Genomic DNA, 25,730 nt, shown 5'->3' on the forward strand with positions numbered 1-25,730 from the left:
CCACCAAAAACCCAAGAAAACAAGGTCTGTCAACCCACCTCTTCACAAGCGACCCTCCTCCTTCTACCATACGGATGGATGGTTAGAAATAAACAAACCTCGGCCAAACTGCCCGTGCCCTCCCTTCTCACTGTCTACCGCTCCTCCTGTTGTTACAGCCCACGGAGAAAGCACACCAACTAAACCCTTCCATACCAACTCTAAGAGAAACTGTGATTCCAGGGAAGTGACTCGAACATCAAAAGTTCCGTTTCTAAAAATGTATGAAAACATGTTTTAGCATAGATAAAGCTGAATTATTGCTTAACTCTTTCCTTCTTATAAGAAACTTCCATGGATGTACAAGTTGGACCATAAAGAAAGCAGAGCGCTGAAGAACTGGTATTTTTGAACTGTAGTGTTGGAGAAGACTTGAGAGTCCCTTGGACTTCAAGGAGATCAAACCAGGCAATCCTAAAGGAAATCAGCACTGAATATTCACTGGAAGGACTGATGCTGAAGCTCCAATACTTTGGCCACCTGATGCGAACAACTCCTTAGAAAAGGCCCTGATACTGGGAAAGACTGAAGGCAGGAGGAGAAGGGGATGACAGAGGATGAGATGGTGGGTGGCATCACCGACTCGACGGACATGAGTTTGAGCAAGCTCTGGGAATTGGTGATGGACAGGGAAGCCTAGCAGCTGCAGCCCCTGGGGTTGCAAAGAATCAGACACAACTGAGCGACTGAACTGAACTGAAAGCTGAATTATCGCTTAACTCTTTCCTTCTTATAAGAAATTTCCAGATGGTTCAGACTCATCAACTCTGTGAATGCAGAGGAAAAGGGCAGCCTTGGCTTTGTATCTGATCAGACCTGGTGGCCTAGAACACATCAAGGGAGCACGAAGACATCAAGGGATCACCACACGGAAGGATCGGTGCTGTTGTTATGTGTTTATTCCCCACTGAAATGCTTTCTGTGTTGAAGGTGAAAGAGACTATCTAATTTTCTTTGAAGAAACTGTCCTTTACATTTTTAAAAATGAGGGCTTTCTGAGAAACTGACACCTTAACAAAGGGGGAAATTAAATAATTTATATCGTGCTGAATGGGAAAAAAAAAAACTGATTCTAGGAAAAACAAACTGAAGAGAACTAGAAGGATAAGAAAAGAGTAATTCCTTGAAGAAAGTTATCTGGATGGGACAGAAATGGGAACTATTGCTTGTACTGTTTAGTCGCCAGGAGTGTCCAGCTTGTCTGTGGTCCCATGGACGGGGAGCCTGGTGGGCAAGGGCTCCTCACTCTGCAGGATTCTCCAGCCAAGAAGACTCGGAGTGAGTACCTATTTCCTCCTCCAGGGGATCTTCCTGACCCAGGAATAAAACCCATGACTCCTGCATTGGAGGCAGATTCTTTACCACTGAGCCACCAGGGAGGACTCAAATGGGAATTCAGCAAGTTTAATAAATAGCGAAGTTACAGATCACTGGATCTGACACTGAAAAATGCACTTTTTAAAGACTCTCCCTATCTGGGAATTCCTATTCCACCTAATTATTCATGATCACATTATTCCCAATATTTAAAAAATTCCACTCAAGCGGTTCAAATTGTTTTTAATAGAATTAACATGTTGACATAATTTTCAAAATGATGGCAAGTAATTAAAAAAAAATAACAGTACCTTTTCCAATTCCCTTGGTATTCGCATACACGTGTACACTCTTTCTCTTCTTTCTGTATACTTGGCCTCATTATGTTCAAGGAAGTACCCTCTGGTTAGTTCAGCGCTGAGGAACCTGAATAGTGAAAGCTCTACAAGAAAAAAAAAGACAAAACAAAAAGAACAGCATTTATCAAGCGACTTCCAAGGCTAGCTGGCGCCCCAGGTAACACAGACGTAAAACAAGGTTATAAAACAAAGTATCTACGTTTCGGTGCCCAGAACTGAACTACACATAAGCCATCAGCGGAGAGTGAGAAAACTGCTGTTTTTGTGTGATATAAACCGAAAATGTCAGGGGAATATACCAGGGGCCATTGCTATAAGCCAGAATATAAGTCAGAAGTTCTCTGAGAGTCTAGTGAGGGGTCTTAGGTGATAGAGGGCCTGGGCTGACGCAGAGTAGAAGGCAGGGGAAAAGATACTAACAGAGACACACGCACACACACACACAGAGTGGGTACCAAGTGCACACAAAACGGAGACACACACACGCACACACACAAGCTGAGTCACCCGAGAGGCACTCCTCCAGTCCAGGAGTGAGCTGGGCGGAAGAACACACTCGACACTGGAACAAATCCTTCCTTCTTCTTTAGCCTCAGAGATGCTGCCAGTGTCTAAATAACACCATTTCCCCAGGTGAAGCCTTCCCAACACGATGGTAACTGTGAGTCACACAAGACAGAACCTCAACCCCATCTGAAGACCGCACTCCCCGTGGACCTGTCCACCTGTTTTCCGTTCCTCTGATGCAAATTCACCCTCCGTTGTCTCATCTCAGCTGAGCAAAGAAAGGCTGGAGGAGGCTGAACGCTTTCCACTGGGATGTATCTGGCAGACCTGGGATGGCAAGTAAGGTTGTTACCTGCTCCCGATGTTTCCACCGTGTGGGCCACGCTTCCCGGCAGCCCACCACCTGGTCGACCTCTTGGCCCCCGGCCTCAGATCCTCCCTTCCTCCTTCACTCTCTAGGAGGCCGTCCTCTCTTCCCGGACTCAGGACACCAAGGGTTGCAAAGCGTCCTCTCTGCTCTGAGCTGGCCTCTTGCTCCTTCCCAAACCCCATGTTGGTGTTCCCTCCCACAGATGACAAAGCAGGAAGGTCGATTTCACTCACAAGCGTCCTCCTGCGGAGTTCTGTCTTATGTGACGCTAGGATTTAAAGGCTGCGGGGGTGGGGAAGTGTACAGTCCTAAACACTCTGGAAGAGTCTCTAGGAAGACTCAGAAGTGGACTTACTACCTCCCAGTGGGCCTAAAACAGCTGACTTCCTCCAGCACTGGGACAGACAGCGAGTTCCTTGAACATCAGGTGAAGTGGCTTGCTTATGTGCAGAAGTCAGAGTCCCACCCACCCCCAAATTACAGATTTCTTTAAATACAAGATTCATAATCGACTTGGAGAGTCAGTGGTACCATGAAAGCCACCTGGAAACTGAAAGAGGTGGAGAACCCGACCAGGGCCTACTGCAGCTGGGCAGAGAGGCAGGTCAGGCTGCACAGTGACCACGGGCATGGTGCTCTCAGGACACCTCGGCTGAAGCCACGGACACAAGGTGTGGGCTCCGCCGTGTGCGCCTCAAGGCAACCGCATCCGGACGGAGTGACACTTCTGGCTCGGAACTTTCTAACACGTTGGTGGCTGGCTAGATCCAGCACAAGATCTACGGCCTGAAGGAGAGGGGAAAAAAGAGTGTTTTGTGCTGTAAACAAGGACAGCTAAAACCGAAGAGAAAGACCAAACAGTTAAGACTTGAACACAGTTCGGTTTTCCAACTGGACAGAAGAGAGACGCTTTCATTAGTGAATATCTATAAATATCAATTCTTTCAAGTGAATGAATGCTGGGAAGCAACGGGACATTCAGGAAGCAGAAGAAACTGTGCTGGCACAAACTGGCACTGACGCCAGCGAGCAGGGTCACGAGCCCCGAAGGGCGCATCACCAGACTCCCTGGTCTTCCTCCACCTGATCCTGAAGGGCTTGCGGGTTTGGTTGGGTGCTCTTGCTTCTTATGATAGGCTTTCCAGGTGGCAAGGGGTCAGGAATCTGCCTGTTAATGCAGGTAGACGCCAGAGACAAGGGTTCGATCCCTGGGTGGGGAAGATCCCCTGGAGGAGGGCATGGCAACCCGCTCCTGTCCTCTTGCCTGGAGAATCCCATGGACAGACGAGCCCGGCGGGCCACAGCCCGTGGGGCCGCAAAGAGTCGAATATGACTGAGGACTTCACACACACGCACACACATGCAACACAGCAGGGCCACAGTAAAATTCCGGCCACCCTGTAAGGCCATATTGTTTCATGTGTCACCAGGTGTCTTTTCTTCATTCTTCTTATCTTTCTTCCCTACACATTCTCTGCTGGGGCGGTCTAAGGTCAAAACCATCACCTCAATCCTGACGCTGCCACAGCTTCCGCTTTTGACTCCTGAGCCTGGACTACTTCCCACTGCCTGTGGGCAATTCCACCTAGAATTTCCAAAGGCACCTTTAGCCGGCAAACTGCAATCCACCCTTCCCCCATTAATCCCCACTACTGCAGCCCCATCGTTAGTTCCGGGCTCACCAGTGACAAGGCTCCAGGCCGGCAGCTGGGGGCCGATTCTGACCATCCCCCCCCCCCCCCGCCCCCACCCCGTCCCCTTTCCAAGCCCTGATGACTCCTCCTCAAAACGTTTATAAACTTGCCCTCTTGTTCCGAACTCCGTCTGCAGGTGGTCCTCCCGGCTCTCTCCAGGTTACTGTGGAGGCTGACCAGCGCCCGCCTTCCGCTCCTCGCTCCCCTAGGCCCCACCTGGCCTGGCCCGGGTCGGCACACACACAGGCTGGCGGCAGAAACCCTCCGGGGCTCGTGGCACCTCCAAGCGAGGTCAACACCCTGGCAGAGGGGACAGCAGAGCCCTGCCAACTCAGCCCAGTTTATCTTTCTTTCCCGCCGCGCAGCATGCCTGCCTCCCCTGAACGTCAAGGTCGCTGTTCTCTAGTTACAACACGTCTCACCGCGGGCAAACGCTGTGTGTAGGCTCCCTCTGTCCACTCATGTGAGCACACAGGTGAGCCTCTATGGGCGAGGGACGCGCGGAGTCACCTGCTCCAGGAAGACTCCCCGGGTTTTCCCCTGGAGCCCGGGTACACACACACTCCTCCGGTGTTCTTTCCCTCTGCATCCTCGGGACACAGCGCTAAAGAGGGCTCAGCCGATGCTCCCTGAACGAATGAGTGGCTCAGAGGAGAGGAAGGCAGTCACAGAGGAGGGTGTGGTGGAGAGCAAGAATCGGAAATAAGAGGCGGCGGAAGCAGAGCGCGGCAGCTTCTCGAGCACAGTGCCCGGGACTGGGGCAGGTGTGTTCTGAGATGCGGGCGCTCTCAGCAGGGAAGAGCTCTGGAGCATCTGGTCAGTGAGCATCCAAAGGACGGTCCCCGACAGGCACCTGCACTCCGCCCCAGGGGCACAGCCAGTAAGGGCCCGGCACATCGTCCACACACAGTAAGGGCAGGGAAGGGAGCTGGGGGGCGTGAGCTAGTATCTCGGTGTGTGAAGGATTAGATAAACAGGCTGTCACACGAGTGTATCTTTTGAAAAGCAAATTAAACCGAAAGGCTGGGATGAGCTGTCCGTGTGGTCAGGCCGCTCAAGACGGCTGTCCTCTTGCTCTCTGTCCATCGGCTGACCGACCAGGGCCTGCTTCACTGTGTCCCTGGCGCAGGGCTGAACTTCCGGCAGAGCTGCCCCCGGCCCTAGTCTGTACTGGTCAAACGGCGGGGAGGGGCGTGGCCCTCGGCTGGTTTCCCTGGTAACCAAAGAGCTCCCCCCCCCACCTTCTCCCTGGCAGCCCCCCTCTCCCACCCTCATCCCTTTCAAACCACAGAGGTCTCTCTGTTGCCGAGTCCCGGCTCTTCCTTCGGTCCTGAACCTGGGCTAGCTCAGGCCAGGTGGGCCCGCGGGCTGCAGCCCGACCCTGTACCTTGCTTATTTAGAAAGTCATCCTCCGGGCCGGTGTCCTCCCTGGGCCCACAGAAGACGGAGCCTCCTCCACAGCGAGGGTTTTGCCCTGGTCCAGAGGAGGGCACAGGGAGAGCCGTCAGATGAGGGCGGATCCGCGCCGGTTCTGTCCCCACTGGTCCTGGGACCCCGCTCCACCCACAGATCTCAACGTCACAGAAGAGGGAAACCGAGGCTTGGAGCGGTTTTACAACACCTGTCACCTGCTTGTCATTCACAAAGGATGTTCCAGCGACTGTGTATGAAAGGGTGTGAAGACCGCAAATCATGACACGCTGTCTGGAACTACTTACTGGTAACTTCACATGGTCACAGCACTAGCCAATCCGCGTTTGGTGGTCACCTAACCTTTACTGCTACGGCTGCAACCCTGTTTCCAAGGATAAAAGGGAACATGTCTAACAAGCACATTTAACGAACTACATAACCTAAGGAACTTTCCTTAAACGAGTTTTAAAAAATTATAAAATATAAACCTATGAGGGTGTTTTAACTCTATTATAAATGTGAAGAAGTACTGTATCAGGATTCTACCTCTAGAAATGCAAGGATTTCAGTTGTAAATACCAATTTTGATTCTCCAATGGAAATTTTAACAGTAAACACAAGCATTAAAGGATAAAACATGTTTTGAGTACACAGTTCTCATAACCACGAGACAGGCTTTATCATCATGCCCATTTTATAGATGAAGAAACTGAGGCACAGAGAAGTGAAGGAGGCCTCCAAGGTCACAGAAGAAGCGTACAGTACAGCCAGCATTTAAATCAAGCAGTCCATCCCTAAAGCCTGTACCTTCTGGCACTAGATCATTCTATCATTGTCTTTAGTGCTTTTGTAAACAGGCCACTGTGTTCTGGAAAACTGGGAACCACCCCCCGACACCATCTCTGTGCTCCCAGCACCCTGGGTTTACTTCTGTGATGTTACACTGTTTACTAAGCAGCTCCCCTGCCAGCCCTTAAACTTTCTGAAACAAAGCACCATGTATCCGGATCTTCCCCAAGTCCAGCCCCCAATGAGTTGAGTCTAAGGGTAAGGTTTACCTATCATTAACACCATACTAGTGGGTTGGAGCAAAAAAGGCAATGGCAACCCACTCCAGTGTTCTTGCCTGGAGAATCCCAGGGACGGGGGAGCCTGGTGGGCTGCTGTCTGTGGAGTCGCACAGAGTCCGACATGACTGAAGTGACAGCAGCAGCAGCAGCAATGGGTTGGAGAACAGTTTTAAAAGAAACATTAAAGCAATACTAAGCAAAACCAAGCTTCATGGGTGAGACAGATGGAAAGCTTTCCTACCTCCTCCTCCCCACACTCCTCCCTGTCCACCACACCCCTCCACCCCGCCACACTCCTCAAGGACTGGCCCTGCTTAAGGAATTAGGGTCCTCTGCTTCTCTGGTGGCTCAGACCTGCCTGCAATGCAGGAGACCTGGGTTCAATCCCTGGAGTGGGACGATCCCCTGGAGAAAGCAATGGCCACACACTCCAGCATTCTTGCCTGGAGAATTCCATGGACAGGGGAGCCTGGCACAGAGTCAGACACGACTGAGTGACTAACACAAATGTAACACCTGACTGAGGTGGCTTACAAAGGTGCTGCACACAGTACTTCATCAAACCCTCACCACAACTCTGAGAGCTAAAGGCACAGTTGACAGTGTTCACGTTTTTCAAATCAAGAATCTGAGGCTCATAGAGCTTCAGAGACTTGTCCAAAGTCACTGAAAAGCTAAGAGGCAAGTTGGGAATAGAACCCAGCACCAAAGAATTGATGCTTGCAAACTGCGGTGCTGGAGAAGACTCTACATAGAGTTCTTTGGACTGCAAGGAGATCAAACTAGTCAATCCTAAAGGAAATCCACCCTGAATATTCATTGGAAGGACTGATGCTGAAGCTCCAATACTTTGGCCAACTGATTCGACAAGCTGATTCATTGGCAAAGACCCTGATGCTGGAAAGACTGAAGGCAAAAGGAGAAGCAGACAGCAGAGGATGAGACAGTTAAGATAGTATCACCGACTCGATGGACATGAATGTGAGCAAACTCCAGGAGATGGTGAAGGACAGGGAACCATGGCGTGCTGCAGTCCCTGGAGCTGCAAACAGCTGGACACGGCTGAGCGACTGCACACACACACTCTCCCCCTGGATCGTAATTACCGTCCATCTCTCTGACGATCCTTCTAGAGAAGACGACCGAGCCCTGGCCTGGCTTCCATCTCCCAGGAGGAGCCTCTGATCCGCACTGCAGAAGGGGCTTCTGCTGCCCTGTGGCCCGAGCTCCTCAGGTACAATGCGGCAGTCCCGCTGCCGTCTGGTCCCCACCCCGCCGGCCCCCCAACCTTTTCCTGGTCACGGATACATTCTTGAATATACCTTCTACTTCTGTTCTGGAACCTTCCGCTCTGGAGCATAGCTGTGTTTCAGTGTTTCTGTTTGTTACTGCTATTGTTTTAAACACTGTTTTCTCCATTATACGGATGTACCTGAACTCACTTGTCCTGCAATTCTGGCAGGCTGCCTGGCTAATTATTCAGGAAGATGACTACTGCTCTTTGACTTCTGGCCGCCACTCTTCAAGAACTCAGCTGGTTCAGTGGACCAGAGCTCGCATGGACAGAGGAGCTGGCGGGCGGCAGTCCACAGGGGCGCAAAGAGCCGGACACGACTCGGGAACTGAGCACACACACAACGGGACCTGCGCTTTCTCCTGCGGCGGGGCTTCACGCCTTCTTAGCAAGAGTGACTTTCATTTGTTATGTCAAACATCTGTCTTTATAGTGTAAGTGCAAATTATTTTCCAAAATAAAATAACCCAATTGTTTTCTCAATACCGTTTGAGCTTTTCAGATGTCAACCAATTTTAGCTCATTTATCCAGTTCTCACCAACAAGAAATATTATTCAGTAAAATAGAAGTATTTCACTATTTAATAGAAATAGGAGCTTCTACACTCGAATAAGTGAGCCTTGCCAGTCATGAACATTTAACACTGGGAAAATAATATCAACCATAAACCTGAATCAGTTAGCCCAGATTGTTTTAATGAGCACGCGTCTACTGCAGAGTTGCTTGTGACCCACTACCCTAAACTGACAAAGACCGCAGGATGAACGGCTGCTTCCTCATGCCTGAGCAAAGACATGTTATGATTAATTATCTTCTGAGAGACAAATAAGAGCGCAGGGTAAAAAGTATTAATTTGAAGTAATGAGTAATCATAAATATATTTACATGTTCAGTAATATGTCCAAATATATCTTTCTTAAAATAGCATGGACCATTAAAAAATTGGAAAGTAATATTGGTTAACTGCTAGGACAATACTATGAAACATGCAAATCTCCATGATCTTAAATAATGTGATCCTTAATAGGCTTTACTAAAGTTACACTAAGATATTAGTTACAAGTTTATTACACAAATACAAAGGCATACCCTTGTACAAGGCCAACTAGGAATCAATGATAGCAATCTTGCTTTCCTAACTCAAATATGGTCAGGAAGCAACAGTTAGAACTGGACATGGAACAACAGACTGGTTCCAAATAGGAAAAGGAGTTCGTCAAGGCTGTATATTGTCATCCTGTTTATTTAACTTATATGCAGAGTACATCATGAGAAACGCTGGACTGGAAGAAACACAAGCTGGAATCAAGATTGCCGGGAGAAATATCAATTACCTCAGATACGCAGATGACACCACCCTTATGGCAGAAAGTGAAAAGGAACTCAAAAGCTTCTTGATGAAAGTGAAAGTGGAGAGTGACAAAGTGGGCTTAAAGCTCAACATTCAGAAAACGAAGATCATGGCATCCGGTCCCACCACTTCATGGGAAACAGATGGGGAAACAGTGGAAACAGTATCAGACTTTATTTTTCTGGGCTCCAAAATCACTGCAGATGGTGACTGCAGCCATGAAATTAAAAGACGCTTACTCCTTGGAAGGAAAGTTATGACCAACCTACATAGCATGTTCAAAAGCAGAGACATTACTTTGCCAACAAAGGTTCGTCTAGTCAAGGCTATGGTTTTTCCTGTGGTCATGTATGAATGTGACAGTTGGACTGTGAAGAAGGCTGAGCGCCGAAGAATTGATGCTTTTGAACTGTGGTGTTGGAGAAGACTCTTGAGAGTCCCTTGGACTGCAAGGAGATCCAACCAGTCCATTCTGAAGGAGATCAGCCCTGGGATTTCTCTGGAAGGAATGATGCTAAAGCTGAAACTCCAGTACTTTGGCCACCTCATGGGAAGAGTTAACTCATTGGAAAAGACTCTGATGCTGGGAGGGATTGGGGGCAGGAGGAGAAGGGGACGACAGAGGATGAGATGGCTGGATGGCATCACTGACTCGATGGACGTGAGTCTGAGTGAACTCCAGGAGTTGGTGATGGACAGGGAGGCCTGGCGTGCTGCGGTTCATGGGGTTGCAGAGTCGGACACGACTGAGCGACCGATCTGATCTGATCTGAAGCTGTCAAAGCTCTCAATCTACTTATAAATAACCTCTTTTGGGAAGTAAACAACAGAAAAGATATTCATAAATTTATAGATGGAAAAACAGATACAAAAAGAGTGGTGACTTTTTCCAAGGTTACAAGGTTACAAAGAACTAAAAATGGGAACAGAGTATCATTAACTTGACAGTCAATGATATAGTCTTTTCAAAGACCTCTTTCACGCAAACATTCCCCAAGATGGGCTGCAAATGAGCTTCTAGGACTGAATTTCGGAGGGCAAACCAGATGGAAGCTTAACATCTTTAAAAAGGTCAAGATATTGACCTGGGCAAAGATCATATCATTGCTTTTTAGTTTGCAAGTACTAGTTAAATAAAGCAGGTGAGAATTTTAAAAGAAAAGCAATCATTTGTCAGAAGAAAAGAAGCTAATTTTACATTATCTGTATCAGAGTTGTGGTCACTCCAGGTAATTTCTTAGGCAGTTTTACAACTGCCTAAGGATCAGTTCAGGGATCAAACCCCCGCCTTTGGCAGTGAAGGCGTAGAGTCCTAAAACCACTGGATCACTTTGTAGATGAGAAATTGATTTACTTTAGGGCATAATTTTCCAAATCACAGGCTTTAATCATCCATCAGGATAACTCTCGGGCCACAAGGATAACTATGCAACATATTTTATAGAGGATCAGTTCAGTTCAGTCGCTCAGTCGTGTCCGACTCAGGACTGGTTAAATGAAAATGTATTTTAACATATTAAATTTTCAGTTACACAACAGGACAGACATGGTGAATCTGAACCTTAGTCCCAGACGAAATCTTTTGTGGGAGCTGCTAAAAAGGCGTCAGTTGGTTTTTCTGGGCTTTAGTTTTCCTTGCTCTGTCCACTCTCTCATGGAGGTAAGCAAGAGGTCTAAAATGCAAAGAAAGTGAAGAGGAGCAAACGTGGTGGTAACAAGTTTAAGTTCCAGAAGTGAAGAGTCGCCATGGGAAAGGAACGAAATGGGCCCCATGGCACCGGGGCCATTTACAGTCAGAAACCTGGCTGTTCACCCATACCCTACTCCAAGTTCTTTTGTTTTATAAGCAACACCTGCTCCTACACATATTCCAATACCTGCATTACATAGTCACTGCTTCATCTTCACCAGTAGCTGCTGTGTTTATTCTACACCAGGTCTTCTATTGTTAAGTCTCCAGTTATTAGAGCCAACTTAAATACTTCGGATACTAAACCACTGCGTGGTGGAGTTATGAAACAGAGCCAAGTAGATTAGGCAAGCACAGAGTCTACAAAGCAATTCCACCACCGAAATAAGCCAAGAATGGATTGCCCAACGCTTAGTCCAAAGTTGACTCGCTAGACCTAGATTCCTAAACGGGAACATGGTTATACAGAAACTCTACCACTTAGAACTTCTGCAGAGCAGTGAGGTGGGGAACAAGCAGGGACACATAGCAACATGTGCTTTTTTTTGGCAGGGTGGAGGGGTGGGGGAGTGCTGGTGAGGCGGGTGGGAACCTCCTGACTGGCAGGATCTTAGTTCAGGGATCAAACCCACGCCTTTGGCAGTGAAGGCGTAGAGTCCTGAAACCACTGGATCACTAGGAAGTATCAGCAATATGTACTTATTATCTGGTCTTATAGCAAAAAGGACAATAGAAGTTGGTCATATTTTGTTTTAATTTTTAAATTTATTTTTATTGCAGTAAAATATACATAAATGTTACCATTTTAACTATTCTTAAGTGTACACATTAATACATATTTTTTAAGAAGAAGAAAAAAAGAAGAGATGAATCTGCAGTTTGTGATGACGAATACATCCAGAGTTCAAGACAGGGGACCATGTGAGTCAAGGCGGGTTAAATACACAGTGACCATCATGAGAGAGAACGAAACTGGGAGTGAGGCGTGAACTAGGCATTTCTAACCATGGTAGAGTTTAAGTACCAGACCTGAGAAAAGTCTCAGCCCACCACCAGGCTACTCACGACTCAGAGGGAATTCAGTGAATGAAATGATTACAAGAGTTTGAGGGAGAAAAACAAAGCTGACCCTTGATGTAGCTGTATATATACCAGCTAACGTACTTATACATTCTACAAACACATACATAAACACGGACAAGTACAAAATAAAACTAGGAACCTCAAACACTATGTTCTGAATTATTTTCCTTGGACTGATAGGGTGTGGCTAATTACCTAATCTGTATATTCATTTACAGGATCTTGGATGGTTAGGACAGGCCAACAAACATCTAATTTATACAAGTCCTACATTCCTTGGGAGAAATGATAAAGGAGACTTTGGAACTAACTGATGCTTTAGGCCACCAAGACACTAAAATTCTGACTTTCAAAAGGCAAGACAAAGGTTGCCCTGAATTGGCAGGAAAGGAGGGAAGACCAGAGTATCAGAGGCAGCGCCGGAATACAAAAAATGGACAAAGCAACACCTTTAGTGCAAGCATCCAGTCTTGGGAGACATCTGACTCAGGAAGAAATGCTGCTCACAGGACCCTAGGTGGTGCCACTCCAAGGCCCTCTGGCCCAGGGCAGCCCCTAGGGAAGAATTTTCTAAATTCTGGACGGGAGAGGAAGGAAAGGATGCTGAGCAGCGGAAGGGAGCGATGCTGGAGGGTCAGGGTGAATGCACTGGGCACTCGAGCAGGCCACGGCCTTTCAGAATGACTGCAAGGCTTCGAATCTCCAGTGAGAAGAGTCTGACCAGAACAGCATCAGTGTTAGGGAGTGGGTTCCGGCAGTGGCGAGAGCTGTGTGCCTACTAGAGAGGGACAGACACCTGGGAGAGAGGACAAGGGGCCCACGTGGAGGCCAAGACAGAACAACGCTGGCTGGTGACTCCAGCTGAGATCTCCTGGGACCCTCACCTAAGTCCTGATCCTCAAGGGCTGCCACACACATCTCACCTCCACTGAACGGATGGAACTGGGGAAACACTTAACTACCCCAACAACCAGAGCCGGAAGTGTGTCCCTGATAACGACTTGCCGCAACTCTGGGTTGAAAGTCCAGCTTCAAACATGTTAAGTAAACCACCCTCAGCAACCCATGATGAGGAAGAATGCATGGGCGGCATGAAGTCTGTAGAAGTCCACGGTCACAGGTATCCAGAGGGATGTTGGGCAGGGCTACGGAAATGGTGCTAAGGGTCCCAGCAACTGTGCTCATCAAAAGGCTCCTGACAACTTCATTTTTTGTGCGTGCAAGCAACATTTATAATGTTGGATTTCCTGAAACTCATAAATATTTCAAAAAATTACAATGAAACCTGGCCACATTGCTCTCTATTTGCACCAGAGTGCTTTTAATTTTCAAGTCCAAGTAAGTATACAGACAGCTGAGAGATTTAATCCTTTGTCTTACTCAGATCTGACCAATTACAGAAAGTAAACACTCTCCCAAGCAAAAGTTTAAAGTGACAACTTAACCAAACAGAGTTGAGAATTTTTAAGTGGTCCCATTGAGAAAGACAAAACAAGGCACAGTCTGTACTTAATTTTTCAAAGATAAAGATCTCTACAAAAGCTAACCTATGTCTAGCTCTGATAATTAGCAAATCAATCACCATCTCACTTGATCAGACCAAGTTAGCACTAAAGGACTTTCAAGTCTTCCATACACAAGTACAGCCAATGATGCAGTAAGCCTTAGGACTTAAACATTTATTAGCACGAACTGCAGGAATAACGGCTAATGCAGCTCCTACTGTGGAGCTGAAACAATTTGTAGTTGGAAGAAATTCAAAGGGAGTTATGGCTCCACTGATTTTCAAAACTCAGAATTACGCAGGAATTAAAATGCTACGATCACTCTACATTCACTGAAACATACACCTCAATGTCTTCCCTTCTTTCGAGCCTCATAACAGAACTGCAGTATGAATACAAAGGCAACTTTTAAAAACTTTCTGAACACAAGAATAAAATCCTACAGCTGAAAGAAACAATACTAAAACAACAGGCTTAAAAACCGGTCATTGAAAGGAGGATTCGCAAGTGCTGCCTTTTCTTTTCTTTTTTTTTAAAGTGGCTGAAGTTTCGGTTTAGGAAAAGTTCACAGGTAACATGTGCAGGAGCGCTAAATATTTATACCCTGGGCAGAAGAGCTGAAACTTCGCTGTCATTACCACCGCGTTATCTGCGGCAGAAGAACACATTATTTAGAGAGCAAGTTAACAGGTTCGGATGACTCAAGTTCGCTGAAAACAGAAGTCACCTTGGCACACAGATAATGAAATCCAGCCTCGCGCTGCTCAGTTTTGAGCTCCTCGAGCCGGGGGTGGGGGGTGAGATGCTCGCCAACGTTATCGAGGCGGGAGGACACCCCAGGCGCTCTGTTTCGTTTGTTTGTTTTAAAGAAAGACCTTCCAGAAGCAGCAGGAAAAGGGAGCGGGGACGAACGCCCCCGGCCGCTGCCCCCCTCTGTCCGTCTCTCGGACGCACCTGGCCGGGCGGGCGTTTTATCGCCCGGGGGCCTCGGCGCTGCCGGCGGCCCCGCCCGAGGAGCCTGTCAGCGGCCGCGGCGCCTCGGGAGCCGCGCCGGCTCCGCGCGCGCCCAGCCAAGCCCCGGCCGCCCCCGGACTCGCGGCCGGAGTCCCGCGCGGCGCCTCTCGCCGCCCTTCGCCGCCGCGGCCGCGGCCTAGCGCCGCCCGCCTCCCCGCCCGCCCTCCTCACCTGCGCGGCTGCGGCGCCGCTCCCGCCGCCGGTCGCTCTCGTAGAAGCCCAGCGTCTCCGTGTGCTGAGGCGCCGGCGGGGGCCCGTGACCGCCGCCGCCCAGCTGCTCCGCCTCAGCGCGGCCATCCCGCTCGGCGCCGTCCGCGCCGCCTTCTCTCGGGGCGGCCGCGTCGCCGACGCCCGCCATGTTCCGAGCACAGCAAACCGTCCCCACCGCCTCCCTCCAGGCGCCGGCCCGGCCTCCGCCTCCGGCCGGCCCCCTTCCCGCCTCGCCCCGCCCCTCAGCGGAGCCCGGGCCGCCGCCGCCGCCGCCGCCGCCGCCATCCGCGGCCCGCCGGCCGGCGCGCGCCATTGGCGTCAGCGGCGCGTGAGAGGAGGCGGCCGCCGCTGCCGCCGCCGCCACGGCCGCCGCCATCTTCTTCCTGCCGTCCCCGTGCCGCGCGCTGCTTTCCCGCGCCGCGCCGGGCTCCATGCCGCCGGGCCGCGCGGCCGGGGAGAGCGAGCGCCACCGGGGCTCGGGTCGGGGCCCCGGCGGGAGCAAGCCGAGCGCGGCGGCGGCGGCCGGAGGGTCGGCCGAGGAGCCCCGGGGCGGCGGCCGCTGCTGCTGCGCCCGCTGCCCGCCGTCTGCGAGGTGGCCGGCTGCTCGCCCGGGGCCCCTTTTGCAGGCTCGGTGCCCGGAGTGCGCCGGCGCCGCCGCCCGCCCGGTCTTGGCACCGCTGGCACGGCCGCGGCGCTGCGGCCCGGCCTCCAGATGATCCCCGACCCCCGCGGGTCGGCTCCTCTGGCTCCCGCTCTTCTGCATTGTTAGGCTCGCCCGTCAGCATCCCGGGCCTCTGGGGTTTTGTTGTTGTTGTTGTTGACAGTTTCCAAAGCACTTGGGCCAGAAGGTGCCCTGGAGATGCTGCCCAACAGGTGGGGGTGCGGAGCGGGGAGGGCACGGGCCCAGGGACTCCGCCCGAGGAGCCGGGTGCTGTCTACGTTTTTGCGTTTGTTTTTTCCGCGCCCGCGGACCTCCTAAGGCCGCCTCTCGGCGTTAGGGTTAGGATGCGGCTCTCGGCCGCCCTCGCTCATCCACCGGGGCGCCCCCTCTTTACTTGGGGTGACCGCCATAGGCAGCTCGGGCGTGTGTGACTCCGCAGCGAGCGGGGTGTCCAGCCGCCGCCGCTGGGAGTCAGGATGCTCCAGACTCCGGGAAGGGGCCGGCCGCTCCGTTTATGGGGGTGGGGGGTTTTGTGGCCGGTCAGTTTCTTGTCTGCCAACTAAAACCTGTGCCCCTGGGGGTTCCCTTTTGATGAAGGAAAACTGGAATTCTTCGCTTAAGGTTAAGTTGTCTGGAAGTTCCCTAGACCTCAACTGGAGAGCTAGATAGATAAATAGAAAAGTGAAGTCACTTAAGCCGTGTCCGACTCTTTGTGACCCCACGGACTACTGTAGGCCGCCGGGCTCCTCTGTCCATGGGATTCTCCAGGCAAGAATACTGGAGTGGGTTGCCATGCTCTTCTCCAGGGAATCTTCCCCACCCAGGGATGGAACCCGGGTCTCCTGCATTGCAGCCAGACGCTTTACCGTCTGAACCACCAGGGAAGCTCTGATAGATACAAGCGGGTTGTGAACAGAGCAAAAATCGACCTCGTGGTGGTTCATCAGAGACCTTGAGGGTTCTGTTGTCGCCAGAGGGTACCCACCTGGTTGCAGACTCAGTGGGCTGTTCTGGGCTCCATGCACAGAGGACAGCTGCCTCACAGATTTAAGAGCAGGTCGAGGGGTAGGGGGTGAGGGACCCAGCTGGACCAGGAAGGCCGGGTAGATGGGAACTGGCCCTCGGGCGCCAGTGAAAGGAGGAACTGATGTCTTTGGAACATCCTTATCCTTCAGAAAACGGAACTGTTGGGAGAATTACATTTCTAAACATCCCTGTGACCACGAAATTCTCTTGTTTTGGTTACATCTGTCAAAACTGAGTTAAATCAGTCAAAAACAAGTGCTCTGGTCAAATCTTCAGATTTATTTTGAAAATCAAAAGGTACTGAAAACTGTGTGGCCTCTGAGATTCCTTAAGACTCCAATTCTGTTATTCTCTGATTTTTGATAGAGTAAAACCATCCTGTTCTATTATTTACCGATTGTCCAGGAGGAAGGAAGCTTTTACTGCTTGTTGCTGTCAGTTCCCAATTCCTGTCTCACCAGGTTTACTGACTGATGGGCCCTGCTTTTAACTCCACAGGAACTGGAAGGGAAAGGATTGTAAAGTCTGTTTCCTAAGGCAGCCAGTTGTAGGAATGGATTTCTCTCTTGTTCTGTAAGGGCCTGAAGAAGACCAGGTGTTCTAAAGGCCGTCTTTGTCCTTTAAACTAGTCAGCAAAGGGAGGGAGTCCTGTGTCCAGGTCAGGTGTGAAGGTGTTTCAGCAGATGAACTAACCAGAAGCAGGAAAGCTGAAACTCTGATAACTTTTCACCAAGTGGATCTTTTTACTGGCGCTACATTATTTTCTCTGATGTTTTATGAAATTGCACCGTTTCAAACAAACCCATCTTGAAGTGGAACATGATAAAAAGCATTTTTGAGGGACTTCTGTGGTGGTTGTGCTTCCAATGCAAGGGGCTTGCATTCAATCCCTGATCTGGGAAATAAGATCCCACATGCTACTCAGCATGGCCAAAAAGGAAATACAAAGCATTTTTGAAATGAACATTAACTTTTTCAGTTAACACTATTCTTTCCTTGTCTAGGTATTGATAATTAGTCAAATATCTTATTGTACGTGAGAAGTTTATTTGTGTTCATTCAACCCATTGTCAGAATTTCAGAATCCAGGAAAAGGGTATTGTCAAATATGTATTGTGTATTATCAAAAAGGCAAGTTACACATAATCTTAAATAGTTATAGAGCATAGAAAACCAACAGTTCTCTGAGAACAATAAATAGAACTTAAAATACAATGTTTTCTTTATCAGTTGCAGAACAAAAGGTATACGCTTAGATTTATAATGCTACTGTTAGGAAATAATAGGAGTAGTTCAAAAAGATATGATAAACCCTCACCATTTAAGACACATCAAGAAGCATTTTGAGTTAAGGTATAAGTTAAAAGCAGGATTTGGTTGACAATAAGCTACAGGAATTGAATTTAAAACATTAATTCAACAATTAGATGGTATGCTGTTAACATGTCACTGTATTAACTGCTAGTGAAAGAAATAATTCATTGCTGGGTAATAGTTTCAATAGAGGAAAGTGATGGGCAAGAATGAGAAGCTGAGAATAGTCTTTACATATAAACAATATAGAAAGAAAACGATTCAAGGAGTGGAGAAACTTAAGGGATTTATACATTCAAATTATATTTTAATATGTACACATAAGTGATTATGTAAATTCAATCAAGAGCTTGTAAAGTGCTACACATATTCTTAATTAACTGTGTAGCCTTTACCTAATGGTGGTAATAGCTACCATGTAGCTGCTGTATTTTCAAAAGAGCAAAACACAAAATGTTTTTAAAAAGAATGAAAAGTGGGTGAGTAGTGTATACAGTTTAAAAAATAAATCACAACTTCATTTTTAATAAATGTTTAATAACTGATTTTATGACTATAGAAAATACATTGAACACATTGTATATGAACCATGGATTCAAGCTCCAGAAAATTTTCTTTTGAGTCTATAAACTCTGGTTCTTAGTATCTTTCACTAGTAAATGGGGCAATACCTACATAATAGTAGGAGTTAAAAGAACAAAACAAAAAAAGATTTTCCTTTTTATTCCTCCTTAGTGCTAACTTTGAATGCTTCCTTTTGTTTAAACTGAGTAGGAAGCAACTTACCTCTTGATAATATTTCTGGTATATTGCCCCTAAAATATGTTTGAAATTAGCTCCATATACTTTTCCCGAGTAACAAAAACATCACGTGTTTTGCTGACTTGAGAGGACCCTGAATCTGGAGAAGCCGGGACTTTAGCTCTCCCATCAGTCTTTTGACCTAAGGTGACACGTGACATCTCTGTGTTTCATTTTCTCCCTGTAGAGCATTACACCTGATTATCCTGGTGTCCTTTTGTAGAATTTTGTGATAAATCCTTCCTAACCCTTTGCAGATTCTTGGACCCCTGGATTGTAAAAAGCTAGATATTTGCCTACACTCTCAAGATTTGTAGAAAAGTATGAAATCCTTAGTTATAGAATTACTTTGTAATCAGGTCTAAAAGTTGAATGCAGGGATTTCAAATGCAGTAACTTTATTGATAGAGGCTTCCCTGGTGGCTCAGTGGGTAAAGAACCCACCTGCCAATGCAGGAGATGTGGGTTCCATCCCTGGGTCGGGAAAGATCCCCTGGAGAAGGAAATGGCTACCCACTCCAGTATTCTTGTCTGGAAAATCCCATGGACAGGGGAGTGTGGCAGGCCAAAGTTCATGGGGTCACAGAGTCGGACACGACTTAGAGATTGAGCATGCAGGCACACAACTTTGTTGATAGCACATCAAAGGTGTGTTATCTTTAATGTCCCTTCATGATGTAAGCATCAGTTCTTCATCCCTGTGTGTGAGAACTGATGGTTCCCACTGACCTGTCCAGTCCTAACCCCAGGACTTTTGTAAATTTCCTATACTGGACCTGTGCATACGTAAGTCTAAGAATACCGCTTGAAGGTGGCATTGAACAGCAACTGAAGAGGTACTGGGTTGGCCAAAAAGTTCGTTTGGGTTATAAACATCTTACGAAAAACCCAAACAAACTTTTTGGCCCAACCCAGTATTTGAGATGATTACTGCTGTAACATTCATTTTGGTAGTATAGATTCAACCACCAAATAGAGCACTGCTGCTAAGTCACTTCAGTCGTGTCCGACTCTGTGCGACCCCATAGACGGCAGCCCACAGGCTCCCCCGTCCATGGGATTCTCCAGGCAAGAACACTGGAGTGGGTTGCCATTTCCTTCTCCAATGCATAGAGTACAGTTGAAAAGAATTCTGCATTTCCCAATTGAAAATTGATTTCGGCAATACATGACTTCTGTTCTCTAAACCATAAATACCATGGATCTAATTCACAAAATGTAGTGCTGAAGTTAATTCATCTGCCATTTTCTTTCTGAGAAAAATGTATGAATTGATGTTTTTAAAAAATCCGAGCAGCTTTGCAACTGATGTTCTAAAGAAATAAAATATACTATGGGCCCCAGAGCAAGCCTTTGCAGTAAATTCATGTGAGTTTATTGAATCTCTGAGTTTCAGTAATAATATTTCCCTTCTTCAGTAATCATTTTTGGACTGACGCTTATGTTTTATCCTGTCTGGGCTTTACTCCATGAATTTCTAAAGAACTTCAACTCAGCTTGTTTCTGGAAGATGTAACACAAATTGAATGCTGTGCCTTTGATTCTAATGTACCTGGTACAACTTAACTAAAATGGTCATGAGCAAAATCTTATTTCTAAAAGCTTTTCTCTGGCACAAGAATATAGGACTCACACCATTTTAAACAGGACCTACTGAAAAATGTATTTTGTTACAAGAGATGCTTCATAAAAGATACTCTGTTCTGAAGACCTAAAAGTAGGTTCTGTTTATGTAATAAAAGTGTATGAGCATAAACCCATATTTTATTGGCTAATGAGACCTTTTATTCATGATCAGTTATAAGGTTTGTTTCATATGAAATTTTAAATTTCTGGAAAATTCTGAAATACTGATGGGAGAGACTATAGTGATGGCTTAGCAAACTGTGCAGTCCAGAGTTCTCTCTTTGAGGAGAAAAACATTGTTCATTTTTCATTATCCCGATTAAAAAAACAGATGTGTCGTGTTTAGAGTGGTTTTAATCATTTAGTCAGTTAATTAACAAGAATCCATTTGCAGACTGAACCGTTGATAACTGTCAAAATCCTTCATTAGGATTCTAGCTACCAAAGGTTTTAATTTTAGGAATCATGCAGCAGAGAAGATTTGATTTATCTCTTAGTTCATGTTGGTAGCCCTTTTGGATTTTGCCTTTCAGAATGTTTTTGTTTTTATTGTCCTGTTTCCATTATTCCCTGGTGGTGAGTTATTTATTGCTTCTTCTGGCCAGTTACCGAGTCGTAGTTGGTAGTCAGAAGACCTCCCATGCTCTTCAGGTCAATGTTTCTTTTAGTGTCTCTAGTTGAGCCCTCTTGGATCAGAGTAACTGAGCGCAGTTTCTCTTGACTTCATGCCCTTTTAAGTTCCCTTCGGCTGTGATCATGCAATCCTGCCCTTGTAATTAGTTTCCCTTCTGCTCATGAATCAGTATTTCCACTCTAATATTTTTTTCCATTTCTCCTCTTTGTTTCTGATATAGTTAGAAGTGAATGTACCCCTTGTTTCTTATTAACATCGATTATTTAAATTTTGCCTCTTCTTGTGCAAACCCAAGTATTTATCTCTTTTTGGTCTTTGATACCAAAATAATAGAGTTTCAAAATAATCCTTTTTTAAAAGGGTTTTTGCTATCCAGGCTTTAGAAATTTGTATGAGTTTAAGGCCTTGAATTTTCAAATTGCTTTTTTATAAGCATCTGTCGTAATCTCCTTTTCAATATTCTAAATTTACGTTTATATGTAAAATCCTTTTTTGGTTTCCGATATTTTTCTAATTTAGTATCAATTTCAAATACTGCACAACTTTTACCTCCTTATCTTCCATATGAACGCTTAATAAGTACCTTAGCTTAGGTGTACAGTTTCATGGAGAAAAACATTATTATAGCTAGTTCTTAAAAACAGCAATAAAAAGAAAACGTGTCTTGTGGCTTTACTTTCTTGGGCATTGAGCATTACTTTCTTGGGACAGTTTTATCCTCTTAATTATGCTTTGCCTAAGGTGATACTAATATTAATTCACATTGCCTTGTGCCTGTGCCCACCAGTGACAGATATATGCTGGGGTTACAAACGTGGCAGGGGTAATTCACACATAAATATCTGATTGCTAAGGAAACAAGCTAAATCAGATGTTGATCATTATTTATCATCTCTTGACTTTAACTCTGACCTTTTCTTAGCTCTGTAGTAACACAATATACAAATAAAAATTCATTTCTAGTCCTGCAAGCTATTTTTATTATTTTATTCAGTTTTAATATGTATCATTCTGGAGTTTATGATCTGACATGGTTAGCTAGATATGCTTTTTCTAGATATTGTTCAGTTTCATGCAATCTGAGTTTATTTTTACAAGCTTATTATTCTCTTTCATAGTTTCCAGTTTATCTTAGTGCAGACAATAAAATCATTCTTGTACTAAGTAATTACAGGTTCAAAAATAAGTTGATTCTGGTGAGTTTGGGCAACTTAATATTCACTCTAAATCTTCGGCCGTTTATTTCCTTCTTACATTGTAATAATGTTCCATAGAGAAAGCCTAATTGGTACGATATGGTCTCTTCACTGGTATTTTATAGACAATGTTCTGTTTTATAGAGAGTAGTATAATTGGCTTCTCCCTTGAAAGCAAATCATTTTCTTTGTATTTGTGGGGATTGTTAAGTTGTATTTTTAAAAACAATATATTAGGAGTGGTTTTCTTTTTTTCAGAATCTGTAATTTTTAAACTAAACTTTCAGATAGGCAGTGTCCGTTGATTCTTAAGGGACTTACGTAAACACACAGGTGGATTCATCCATGCAAGCATTTATTGCTAGCTAGCTGATGGTTTTCTCAAAACAATCTGTTTTGCTTCTGTACCAGAGTGGGTGGCATCTTTATTTGGAAGTAGACCTTACAAAGGCTTTCCTGATGGTTCAGATGGTAAAGAATCCGCCTGCAATGTGGGAGACCTGGGTTCAATCCCTGGATTGGGAAGATCCCTTGGAGGAGTGCATGGCAACCACTCTAGTATTCTCGCCTAGAGAATCCCCATGGACAGAGGAGCCTGGTAGGCTACAGTCCATGGGCTCACAAAGAGTTAGACATGACTGAATGACTAAGCACAGCACAGACTTTACAATCTGGCTTCCCCATTGGCTTCCCAGGTAAACAACCTGCCTGCAAATGCAGGAGACGTAAGAGACACAGGTTCGATCCCTGGGTTGGGACAATTCTCTGGAGGAGGGCTTAGCAACCCACTCCGGTATTCTTTTCTGGAGAATCCTATGGACAGAGGAGCCTGGCAGGCTGCAGTCCATAGCGTTGCAAAGGGTCAGACATGACTGAAGCGACTTAGTACAAGGATGGGACAAGATTCTACAATCTAACATCAAGTGATGGCAGTAGGCTGGAAAAGCTTCACTGAGTCTGAAGACATTACTAGTCCTTGGGATGAGCTCTGGGTCTTAACCTGATAGCAGAGGATGGGCTATATTTTCTTGAAGTTTCCTTTCAGTTTTAGACTTAGGAGGTTTTAAGTATGAATACTCTTGGGGGTATTTTAGGTTGAAGTTAAATGTCGACTTAGCATAAAGCTTGTAATGTTATTTTTCTTCTGATGAAGTCAAGTTCCCTATTCTAAATTATAATGCTTATCTTAAGTTGCTTACCTTTAATCCACAGACTTCAGCATTTCCTATCCAGCAAACATTCGTTGAGTGTGTTTGATGTCGGTTACTATACAGAACCCAAGAGTAACAAAGACAAATGACATGTATTTCCTGTCTGCAAGTAATTATATTGCAGTATGATAAGTATCAGGGCTTCCCTGATGGCTGAGCCACAGTGGCTCAGTAAGTAAAGAATCCTCTGCAATGCAGGGAACACTGGTTTGATCCCTGGGTCGGGAAGATCCCTTAGAGGAGGGTATGGCAACCCCCTCCAGTATTCTTGCCTGGAGAATCCCATGGACAGAGGAGCCTGTTGAGCTACAGACCATAGTGTTGCAAAGAGAAAAAAGGCTGAAGCAACTAAGCACACACACACACGTGGTAAGTATCACTGTAGAGGGATGACTGAAGTGCTGTGGTAGTTCAGAAGGGAGATGGAATAATTCCGCTGGGCGGGGGCGGGGGGTGGGTGGGGGTGGGGGTGGGCGGGGCAGGCAGGACAGTTTAGAAGCAAGTGGCTTTTGAACAGGTCTTGGAAGATGCCCTGGTGGCTCAGCTGGTAAAGAGTCTGCCTGCAATGCTGGAGACCCTAGTTCAACCTCTGGGTCAGGAAGATCTCCTGGAGAAGGAAACAGCAACCCACTCCAGTATTCTTGCCTGGCAAATCCCATGGATGGAGGAAACTGGTGGGCTACAGTCCAAAGGGTCGCAAAGAGTCGGACACGTTTGAGCGACTTCACTGGCAAGATGTGTCTGTCAGGTGGAAAACGGGGCAGAGGGAGGTGGCTAAAAAGGCCTTAACAGGGAGATGGAACAGTGTGGGCAGAGGGAGCAAGGCAGGAAGATGCAGGGTTTGAGTAGAGGTTCAAGACTGAGTTTGTTTCCAGAGCTAAACCAGGCTCCTCTGTCCATGGGATTCTCTAGGCAAGAGTAATGGAGTGGGTTGCCATTTCCTCTTTCAGGGGGTCCTCCCGACTCAGGGATCGAACCCGAGTCTCCTATATTGCAGGTGGATTCTTTACCACTGACCCATCGGGGCAGCCCCCCTTTACTATGTATTAAGTTTTATTCCGGGAAATAGTGGAGGACAGAGGAGCCTGGTGTGCTACAGTCCGTGGGATCGCAAACAGTGGGACTTGATTTAGCCCCTGAACAACAACAACAAGTCTTACTCTCAAAGTCCAAGTCTCATACCTGGTTAACTTTTCAGTTCAGTTCAGTCGCTCAGTCATGTCCAACTCTTTGCGACCCCATGAATTGCAACACACCAGGCCTCCCTGTCCATCACCAACTCCTGAAGTTCACTCAGACTCACGTCCATTGAGTCAGTGATGCCATCCAGCCATCTCATCTTCTGTCGTCCCCTTCTCCTCCTGCCCCCAATCCCTCCCAGCATCAGAGTCTTTTCCAATGAGTCAACTCTTCGAATGAGGTGGCCAAAGTACTGGAGTTTCAGCTTTAGCATCATTCCTTCCAAAGAAATCCCAGGGCTGATCTCCTTCAGAATGAACTGGTTGGATCTCCTTGCAGTCCAAGGGACTCTCAAGAGTCTTCTCCAACACCACAGTTCAAAAGCATCAATTCTTCGGCACTCAGCTTTCTTCACAGTCCATCTCTCATATCCATACATGAGCACAGGAAAAACCATAGCCTTGACTAGACGGACCTTTGTTAGCAAAGTAATGTCCCTGCTTTTCAATATGCTATCTAGGTTGGTCATAACTTTCCTTCCAAGGAGTAAGCGTCTTTTAATTTCCTGGCTGCAGTCACCATCTGTAGTGATTTTGGAGCCCCAAAAAATAAAGTCTGACACTGTTTCCACTGTTTCCCCATCTATTTCCCATGAACTGTTGGGACCAGATGCCATGATCTTTGTTTTCTGAATATTGAGTTTTACGCCAACTTTTTCACTCTTCTCTCTCACCTTCATCAAGAGGCTTTTTAGTTCCTCTTCACTTTCTGCCATAAGGGTGGTGTCATCTGCATATCTGAGATTATTGATATTTCTCCCGGCAATCTTAATTCCAGCTTGTGCTTCTTCTAGCCCAGCATTTCTCATGATGTACTCTGCATGTAAGTTAAATAAGCAGGGTGACAATATACAACCTCGATGTACTCCTTTTCCTATTTGGAACCAGTCTGTTCCATGTCCAGTTCTAACTGTTGCTTCCTGACCTGCATACAAATTTCTCAAGAGGCAGGTCAAGTGGTCTGGGATTCCCATCTCTTTCAGAATTTTCCACAGTTTATTGTGATCCACACAGTCAAAGGCTTTGGCATAGTCAATAAAGCAGAAATAGATATTTTTCTGGAACTCTCTTGCTTTTTCCATGATCCATCGGATGTTGGGAATTTG

General features: G+C 46.7%; 1 protein-coding gene across 3 annotated transcripts in view; it reads right to left on the reverse strand.

The window, feature by feature from the left end:
- TAPT1 (transmembrane anterior posterior transformation 1) overlaps nucleotides 1-16,512 on the reverse strand; it is a 62,073-nt gene extending 45,561 nt beyond the window's left edge. The window contains exons 1-2 of one of the 3 annotated variants that reach the window (XM_061420893.1): nucleotides 14,879-16,505; nucleotides 1,668-1,798 (exon numbers count right to left, since the gene is read on the reverse strand). In XM_061420893.1, the coding sequence (XP_061276877.1) occupies nucleotides 1,668-1,798; nucleotides 14,879-15,680 (933 nt within the window). In that variant the 5' untranslated portion in view covers nucleotides 15,681-16,505. Of the gene's footprint in view, nucleotides 1-1,667; nucleotides 1,799-14,878 lie in introns of all 3 variants that reach the window. The other 2 variants (XM_061420896.1, XM_061420894.1) reach the window with 2 other exon arrangements.
- Between the last annotated feature and the right edge of the window lie 9,218 nt (nucleotides 16,513-25,730).

The sequence above is a fragment of the Bos javanicus genome, chromosome 6 (genome assembly GCF_032452875.1).
Source record: "Bos javanicus breed banteng chromosome 6, ARS-OSU_banteng_1.0, whole genome shotgun sequence".
NCBI classification, from domain to species: Eukaryota; Metazoa; Chordata; class Mammalia; order Artiodactyla; family Bovidae; genus Bos; species Bos javanicus.